The 9957-nt window shown below is 40.4% G+C and overlaps 1 protein-coding gene across 3 annotated transcripts; it reads right to left on the bottom strand.

The window, feature by feature from the left end:
• Positions 1-7012: 7012 nt before the first annotated feature.
• LOC117588053 lies at positions 7013-9606 on the bottom strand. 3 transcript variants are annotated; one of them, XM_034279110.1, is made up of 3 exons: positions 9413-9605; positions 8104-9349; positions 7013-8046 (listed from the first exon to the last, which is right to left on the bottom strand). In XM_034279110.1, the coding sequence occupies exons 2-3, from the start codon at positions 9338-9340 to the stop codon at positions 7151-7153; spliced, it is 2133 nt and encodes a 710-aa protein (XP_034135001.1). In that variant the 5' UTR covers positions 9341-9349; positions 9413-9605; the 3' UTR covers positions 7013-7150. The 3 variants fall into 3 exon arrangements, with proteins under 3 accessions (XP_034135001.1, XP_034135000.1, XP_034134999.1); XM_034279109.1 differs by having other exon boundaries at positions 7013-9349; positions 9409-9606; XM_034279108.1 differs by having other exon boundaries at positions 7013-9349.
• Between the last annotated feature and the right edge of the window lie 351 nt (positions 9607-9957).

The following is a 9957-nucleotide window of genomic DNA, read 5'->3' as shown; positions in this document are numbered from 1 at the left end:
GTTTAGCCACTGGAAATTCATTCCTCATTGTGGCTATAATAATGATCCAATCGGATCCCAATTTGTTGATCTAATAGATATGGTCATTCCCTACGGGGGCGGAAGGGGCTCCTTTTTGAAATACACTTGTAACAGTGTGAGCATATGGATGTAAAATTTGGTGGCCCTAGCTCTTAAAGTCTCTGCATACTAGGCGCTCAACAAGTCGGACGGACAGACAGGCAGACAGACGGACTGCCCACCCCGTCACGCAGCTTATTTTTGTTTTTTTTTTGTGTGCGGGCGCTGCCTCTGGCTCTGCCTCGAGTCTGCAGTGTGTGGGTCTAGGGAGGGCGGCGAGCTAACGGAGCGTGTTGGTGTGAGAAGTGGATGTAGATGACAGATGAAGAAAACATTTAAAATTTGACAAAGCACCGCTAACGTGCCGATGTAGTACTGAGTGCCGGGTATAAAAGTTGTGACGCGTAAGAAGCGTCTTACACGTCTCTTCTTGCTTGTAATATTTTGCTTCAAACTTTTTTTTTCCTTGAAAGTTTCAACACGAAATAATTGCAGCATCAACCACAAATAGTTGCGTGCAGTGTAAAGCAAGAAACCGGTTTCGGCGTAGGCATCTTCGTGTTTTAGCTACACACACAAGCGCTCGTCACTGTATGGGTGTCGAGCCCTGCTCTAGTCATATATGACTATGTTCATATTTTAGAAGGGTTAGAGCGAACTTTTTGATCTTTGATATCGAGACACCAGAAGGTGTTGCGAAATCAAAAGTTATTGAACATTTTTATAAAATTAATAAAGAAAATACAGTTCGCCCAGCACATAAATTAACGCAAGACCACATCACGCCTCAACCATTTCAGTTGAATGAACATAATATATTTTTAAATGTATTTTCAAATACAGTTAGCTCTGGAATTCAAGTCTGTTCTGATGAGAGATAATTTGAAGACCCTTATCGGCTATTGCAACGGCTAAATTTTTAAAAGTCATGAATGAAATTGAGATATTTGAGAAACGTTAGATTTTGTCGCACTCAACAAGATGGAGGCCATACAAATACATACGTTAAACGTTATAGACGTTATGACAAACTTCTATTTAATGGAAGAATAAGAATATTTTGTATTTTAAAATTTTAATGTTACTTAATTTTTGTTGTTATAATGTTATGTTTTTAACACTAACAAGTAATTAACAGAATTTAATTGTTTTGCTTAAATTTTGTCTGCTCTAGCCTTTCTCTCCTGCGCATATTAAAAGTATATCTGATGCCTCTATAAACTGTATGGATAGTGACAGATATGAGGAGAATGCAATATATCACTTCTCACACCAACACGCCCTTATAGCAGCCATATTTCTCAGAGCACAATACTGCACGCGGCATGTGGTTGAGCAAGAGATAGAGCATTCATTATATTACTTCTTACACAAACACGCCCATTTGAGCAGCCACACTTCCTCAGAGCCGATTCTGAACGAGGCATATGGTTGAGCAACAGACAGAGGAAGATCATGCATTATACTCCTTACACAAACACGCCCATTTGAGCAGCCACACTTCCTCAGAGCCGATTCTCAACGAGGCATATGGTTGACCAAGAGGAAGAAGGAGCATGCATTCCCTTCACATCTTCAGCCAAATAGTATGTCATCGCCCTGGCGGCTTTCAACAGCAAACTTGTTACTATACAATTTTTTTTTTATCTCTCTCCTTATATTTACAATCTGTTTAAACAATAAGTAAATTGTACAATTAATATTAAATTAACAGAAATAGCAGTTTTCCAATGAGCCCTGTTATTATATATAACATCTTTTCAGTTTGTTGGATTTATCTATCGGGGAGATCGAGAATGTGGTATCTTTTCAGTCTTCTCACTGTTAAGCTATTGTCTAATAGACTTAGGGCTTAATTATTTTCGTGGTTGTGGAGTCTGTCGATGTATTTCTTACTAGTTTTCTTTATTTCTTCTTTAATGGTTGGAATATTAAGATTGTTGTGTATGTTTTCATTAGATACGTAAAACGGAGCATTGACAATGTGTCGCAAAGTTTTTGATTGGTAACGCTGAAGTATCTCAATATTTGAGTTGATAGCAGTCACCCAGAGCTGTATAGCGTAGGTGCAAACAGGCTTCAGTATGGATTTGTAGAGGCGAATTTGTAAAAATGTACGCAAAAAATAAGAAAAACGAAAATTAAACATAGACTAAACGTCTGGAATATAGCCCTATAATCCTAACCTAACATAATGTAACCTAAACACCGATACCTAATAAGCCTACTAGAGTCTACCATGAAGAATCCAACTGCCGCAATATTTTGAGTTTCTTCTCGTATGACTTTGGATTTTGACTGCCTATCATTCTGTCCGTTAGCCATTTACAATTTTTCCTAATCCAAATCAAAACAAACTGATTAAGCAGATGATTTCGGTTTGCATAACACGGATCGGAAGGTTTATACCAGTCTGCATATTTATCTATTTTTGAAGTTATTATTAAACATTTTTTGACTGTTTCTTTTTAAATTGAATTGGTAATACTTTGTCTCGAAATGCTTACTAAAAATATGAAAATTAATTGTAACTAATGTAAAAAGTCATCAGAAGGATCTTTAAGTTTTACAATGCTGCTGACATAGCAAATATTTTTATTGATTATCAAATACTCAGAAGGAGAACGTACCCCATCGGATTTTTAAAGATAACTCTAACTCCAAGTCCTCATCAGTTGACTCGCAGTCATCGTCATCAATGCTTTAAAAAAGGAAATGGCTATTGACTTGACCCAATTTCACTGACAATGTTAAGCAACATAGTGTCTTCGTCGGGAGAACAGTTCCCAGATACTGTGCTAGACGCCAGAACTTTCATAGAAAGCATTTTACTTATTATTGCATTAAATTCATACATCGTGGGATTATTATCAGTGACTCCGCGAGTTCTGATTAAATAAATCAGATTTTCTATCGGGTTCTGATTTAATTTCGATGTAGCAATAAAAACGAGAAGGGACGTTTCAGACGCATCTTACGCGTCCCAACTTTTATACCCGGTACTCAGTACTCAGTACTACATGTCGAGATGAGTTTCTGGAGTCGATTTCACACAATTCATCGACTACTTTCATGAAACAACGCCATCAGGGGTATAAAGATTTCTTTTACGGACGATGTTCCTTATCTATTTTATCAAATGTGGCACATCGTCTATCGCAAATATTTATTTATTACTAACATTAAAACTGGGTCTCTTAATGTCAACTCCCAGTCTTCTGAAATCAGCTCTATTATTTGATCCCTGGTCACAGATAGCTGCTCTTACATTAAGCCCTAAGGATTATGCTTGCTCAATATTAGCCGTCGCTTCTCCAATAGGGCATCGTGTTTTATCCCGTTGGCAGAAACGGTGTAGCTTAACACATATTTCCAGTTATCAAATAGGCCTCTTATCATGAAAGCGCAGACTGCTGTCCCAAAAGCCTTTTTGTATTTTTGCAATCATTTTTGAAGCCTTGAATTTCATCGAGTGCAATATTATACTGAAGACCTAGTCTGATTTTAATTTCATCAAATAAAAGCACTGCTGCTCTTCCCTTAGCACTCATTCCTTCAAAAATGTTCTTGAGGTTGATGAGTAAATCAGGGGCTTTAAATGTAAAACATCTCGAACGTATTCATAAGTCCTTGACGAGTAAAAGTTAATATTTTGGGCAATTCCCTTTGCTGCGGGGCTGTAGCGCAATGTCTTTTTAAAAGCATGATACAAACAGTTTTTGCCTCCTCAGAAACATGAGACAGCTTGGCAATTATAGGAATAATACTTGATTTTGAGTTAGGCTTTCTAATTCTGAGACGCCTGTTCTTGCGAGACAAAACTTGCTTCTTCAATTTGTAAAAGCCTACCTCCCTTTTTCGTTGATTAGCCAATATCTCATAATATTTTTTCCCATAATATGCCTCGTTTTGATCTTTTTTTAAGCAGTTCTCACAAAAATCAATATCAACCGATTCATTATTTTGAAATGGAGCTTCAGGCGCTTCTTTTACGCACAGTTGCTCTACATCGTTTTAAATTGGCACTGGCACATCAGCCAAACTAATTTTTTGGTCCTCTCAAATTGTCCTATTGCGTTGAATGGAGTTAATGATGAATTTTCAGATAAGTTTAATGTTGGAATTTCATTCGGTTTTAGTCTAAGGCTTCCTAACCACCCAGCCGCAAAATGCCTTTCGCAGACACGTGAACATTTTTTTACAATCCTTCTATCTACATTACAAGCCTAAATCCATTTAAAAAAATGTATATTTTGGAAATGTAAATAGCCTCACAGGGAAATCGGACGAACTATTTCTATAACCACAAAGACAGGAAGAAATAATGTATCTCCTACCGGTTTTTCTGATGTCTTTTTTAATAACGGACTACATAGTAAATTATAATATTAATCCGCAATATTTTTGAAATTATCACACACTGATATGGTACATAAATGAATAATGAAATAAAAAATCAGCGCGTAAATATGTATATGTATTTATATGTACGCTGCTGCGCTCACTTCACGCACACGCTCTACTCACACAATTCCCGAAAAGGGGGAAGAGGCAGCCGCACAAACTTAGATTTCTACTTCTAAGTACTGCAGGTCTCTTATTCCTACGAGTCTCTTAGTCCTATTCGAATATGCTGCTTTATCCACAAACACTCACCCAAAATGCAGCTTATTCCACAAATACTTAATCAAAAACATAAATATAACGAGAAGGGACGTGTGAGACGCTTCTTACGCGTCACAACGTTTATACCCGGCACTCAGTACTACATCTGCACCTTAGCGGTTATTTGTCAAATTGTACATTTTTTTTCTTCATATGTCATCTACATCAACAACACTACTCACGCCAACGCTCCTTTAGTACGCCACCCTCCCCTAGAGCCACACACTGCAGAGTAAGGGCAGAGGCAGAGACGTGTCTGCGCGAAGCAGAGTGTGAATGAGAGAATGTGCAAAAAACAAATATAAGCTGCGGGACGGGGTGGGTTTAGCCACTGCAAATTAATTTCTTCATTGTGGCCACAATTATGATCCAATCGGATCCCAATTTAGTGATCTGATAGATATGGTCATTCCCTACGGAATTTTGAGTTTTCTTTTATTTTCAAAACTGTAGGTTTGGGAGGTTTTCGCCCTTTTGCCGGGGCGGAAGGGGGCGGGGCTAATTTTTAAAATACACTGGTTTCAGTGTGAGCATATAGCAGACTGGAGCCAAAATTTGGTGGCTTTAGCTCTAGAGTGTCTAGGAACTAGCCGACAAACAAGACGGACAGACAGACATGGCTCTATCGACTCGGCTATTGATGCTGATCAAGTATATATATACCTTATGGGGTCGGAAACGTTTCCTTCTGTGCGTTACATACATTCACTTTGTGCACAAATACAATATACTCTATTTACTGTTCGAGTACCGGGTATAAAAATGGAAAAGGCTTCAAGCGCTAACAATTAAAGCGAACATGAAGTCGAGAACATAAACGACTGCGAGAACAGCTATTGGAATGTTGTGTGTTAATACATATATATATACATATGTATATGCATATATACATACATATATATGTATTTATATTTATCTGAAAAGATTTGTTTGTAAAAGATGGATTTGGTAACAATGTTGATAATACGGCATCAACGAAGTCGAGAAGCGACGGGGTTTCCATAATATGCATGCAATTTTGAATAAAGCAGTATAAAATTTGCGTTTAAAACAATTACGGCATACAAATACAATAACAATTTTTATTGGTGTATTTATTTTTTTCCAACCCCCAAGGGTTCGGCCACAAACCCCCAACCATCATTCTGCACATGTTGAGGGAGGTCAGGTTCATACGCCAAGCCCCGAAAACAAAATCAAATCATCAAAACGAATTGTCGTTCCATCGCAGTTCAGCAAGTCAACGCACCAACACTTACATTACGTTCAGTGTAAAGCCAGTTTGAAGCGCTAAAAAATAACAAGCAATACATATTCATCGTTGGCTGCGTGTCCTACACGCACTATTCCACATACCATGGTGGGGTACTCTAAAAGTCGAATCTACTATACTGTATGGTTAGTTCCGACCATGAAGAAACTATAAAGGAGGACTCGTCGTCGGCAGCGTTCCTCGGGTCATTTCCCCCTGAGCTCAGTGCTTCAGGCGCACACTCCATTGTCGTTTCACTCACACTTACAGCGAGAGCCCTTTTACTCGCACTTATTGACAGCATTGTTACGTTTCCCTCTAAAAAGCCGACGGGTCCTCCTTTATAGTTGCTTCATGCCGGCAGAGAGACTTATGTTTTCCAGCACAGTTACCCACAAAGCATGATCAAGTGCTGGAAGTTTTGTTTTCAAAAATGCCGGTGACTAGAGGAAAAATAATTACAAGGTAATAAATAAATACTGAGTGTAAACCATTTGCGTAGTTTGCTTGCGGCGGCCTCAACAGAGGCATACAAACACAAACATGGCAGATCGTGGTAAAAATGCAGGTGAATATTATGTTAAGGCATTAATAGTTCAATAGTCACGCAGAATTTTTGTTCGTGTGTATGTAAAATGGCGCGAAGTCCCTCTCCCTACTCCTAATATGTATGTGGGGAATGGGCACATATGCACTGAAAAAAGGAAAACGAGAGCTATGAGTTCCACGAGACATTCTCCCGTTCCAACAGTCAATTAAAAGTGTTTGGTGGATCATTCTATTTCTCCCCAATTGGTTTCCGCGAACTATACTTGCACCTTAACTGCATATACCGGAAAATTTTTGTTTTTATATTTTCTACTCTGTGGCGCCCACTACCGATAGCTGTCGTAGGCACTGTAAATCGATAACTTATGGTGTTGGTCAATGCATGATTATTTTGGCGCCACCTAGCGTTAGAAAAAGGCTTCAACGCAGAGTTGCATTCATTGCCGCTAATATTTCAAACTTAAATTTGAATTCAAAATAAATAAATTTTTGTTTTAAAATATAGTTTAATTTAGTAACTCAACAACAGTAAGTTGTCCGACTTTAATGCGCTTGATCTTGGAATATTGTCTATGTCGATTTATTGTTATATTTTTTGTTTGTTTGTTAGTTGGCTATTGTGGGCTAAATTTTGCGAAAAAATATCAACATACTTAAGGCTGTGCCGACCAGCGCAAATGGGATAAACTCCATTGGCATCTTGATAGCACGGAGCAGATTCAGGAGCTCGCGAAAGCGACTTGTTTTCTTGTCGCATGGCTTATCCTGCTTCGTCTCCTCATCCACGAGATCCTGCTCCTCCACCGCAACCTGAGCTCCCACGCTGCGGTCCTCCTGCTCAATCGGAACTTCGTCGGTTGGGGCCACATTATGTTGCATCAGCTGTAGCAGTATACCATCATCCAGGTATCCTTCCAAAGCTCGTAGACCAGCCATCCCCAGCAAGGGGCCAAGGCGGCGAGGGGATGCAACAGATTCCACCTCCTGTGACATCTGCTCTGGCTGAGTTGCGGTTGGCGGCATCTCCTCTGATTGCTCGTTTTCCAGCTGAATGATTTCTTCCACTAGCTTTTTCATTTCCTCGCCATTTTTGTTTTTATCCAACATCTGGATGTACTCTCCCAGCCACGTTGAAGTCGGTTGTGGGTTTTGTTGCAATCCCACTGTTGCGTTCGATACACTTGATAGAGTTTCGTCTATGTTGCCCTCTTGCTGCTCCAGTACCTTTTCCACTGCATTCAAATTGGTTTGTGGTTGCCCCTGGTGCTGCTCCTGTTCCAGCTCTCCCTGTGGATCCTCTTCTGGCAGCTGCACGACAAAACAAGAGAGGAGGTCTGGAATCTGGTCCTGCTCCAGAATATCTGCTTCTAGTTCTAAATCGGATTGGTTAGTCTCTACATCGTCTCCACTGGTGTTGTCGAGGAGCTGCTCCTGCAAGTCCACGATCGCTTCTGCTGTGGTTAGCGCTGCACTTAAATCGGACTCCACTGCCTCCATCTGATCTTGGAAATCCACGATATCTGCAGGATTGGTAGATGGTACAGGTAGAGACTCTCCCAGCTGCTTATTTTTCTCACCCTCTGCCATCGATGGTGTCCCTTCCGCAGCTTTTTCTACTGGAGGCTCGTCCTGTTGCTTCTGTGGCATTATGTCTTCAAATGGCTGAGACATAAGTGGTGACATCTCCTCGCGATAATTATTTTCATCTGTTTCATACATAAAAGATATAACAGCATCGTCTTGCTGTGTCTTCTGTAACATTTCTTCGACTGGTGCTGCGATATCCTCCTCAATTTCATTCAATTTCTGAGGCGTGGAGTGTGGATACACTTGCTGTTCCATGGTCTCCGCTTTCATTGCCATCATGGGCGAAGTAGAGTCTAAAAGACGTTCAATTTTTTCGTAGTGCTCCCGCACAAATTGTTGCTCCTTGGTTACTATGCCTGGCAGCGTTTCGATTTGGAGCTGTTTGGCTGCACCAAGTGGGGCCTTGGTCAGTTGTTGGAGCTGGTCGTGCAGCTTTATCTTTACAGCTTGTACCTCTTCCTCGTGGACTGCACCATTGATAAGGTTCTGCAGACATTCCTCCACTAGTTCTGGATAATTTTCCGATTTGAATACTTTAAGAGTTTGTAAAACTTCTTGGGGCTTTTGAGGTTTATCTTCCAGAAGTTCCTTTACATTTTTCTGCACCATTTTCTCCACGGGTGACACGAGCAGCTCCTGCAGCGGTGCCAATTCCTCTGGCAGCAGTTGTTGCAACTTCTCGATGACAGCGTTTTGCACCGCCTTCTCGGGGCTGTCCCTGAACAGATCGACATTCTCTGCAGTAATGGTATCACAATCACTATCGTTGACTGTCTCCCCATCACTTTCGATGGTGTTCAGATCTGCCTCCATCTCAGCCACAGCTTGCTGGAGAGCTCTCAGAGATTCCTGCTCGGTTTCGCCAATCCCAGTCAGATTACTGCAGCAGCTACCCACCGGGGACACACTGCCTCCCATTGAGTTGTCCATTCCAATGCCGGAATCGTCGTTTGGTTTCGCGGGGCTGAGGCTAATGCTGTCCTTGCTACAGTTCCCATTCGAGTCGTTCTTCTTTAAGGACTGGCGAGACTGCTTCAAGGTGCTCGTGTACTTCCGTGTATTCACATAACTGAGGCTGGTTCTGCCAATGGGCACAGGGATCCGGCTGGCCTTGCGTAAAGTAGAACCAACGGCCTCAACTTTTAGTGCATTGCCGTCGACTTCCTCCTTGGCGTTCATGCTTTCCGCGGAGGGAGTCGCTGTCAGTGCACCATTTGTCATTGCCATGGTTCTTGTCTATTTGGGATTAAGTTTAGAAATTTTGGGATAACGTTTTGTTCGTTTCTTATACTGACTTACACACGAAATGAGACTGGAGCTGGGTCAAATGGGAAATGGACTGATTTTGACTTGGGTCACCAGATCGAATTTAATTGTTTGTTAAACTTGCTGAGCTGGCTTTGTTCCTATTTTTTTTTTACTATTTTATGTTTAATTTTTGTGGGGAAAATTGTCAAAGTTGTGTGTATTCGGACGGAGAAAGTTGACTGTCACTTTCCGCTGGACTTAGACGTTGCAGGTGAATGAAAAGCATTTCTCAAGGCCTACCTGGCAGGGTTGTAGCAAACAATATAGAAAATATGAATTTGATTTTATTGCAATTAAAGAAAATTATAACATTAGCCCATTTTTGGCCCATCAATTATTCTAAGCCGTTTATTCTTTCATATTATAGGCATTTCTGGCTTTTTAATGTTTTGTCAACATTTTAGTGTTGCACAACCTATTTTCGAGCTTCCCTGACAGTGTTGAAAAATAAAGCTGTCGTCTGAATTTCAATTTCCAACTGTTTTCTTACCACTTGCTCAATATTTTATATAAGTGCTGCACAAAATGCACTAAAA

The sequence above is a fragment of the Drosophila guanche genome, unplaced genomic scaffold (assembly GCF_900245975.1).
Source record: "Drosophila guanche unplaced genomic scaffold, DGUA_6, whole genome shotgun sequence".
In the NCBI taxonomy this organism is placed as follows: Eukaryota; Metazoa; Arthropoda; class Insecta; order Diptera; family Drosophilidae; genus Drosophila; species Drosophila guanche.
Note: the sequence above shows the minus strand (reverse complement) of the source record. Positions and strands in the feature narration are given on the sequence as shown.

Coding starts and splice junctions, on each gene's coding strand:
- LOC117588053 (XM_034279109.1), bottom strand. CDS start 9,340: ATGGCAATGACAAATGGTGCACTGACAGCGACTCCCTCCGCGGAAAGC.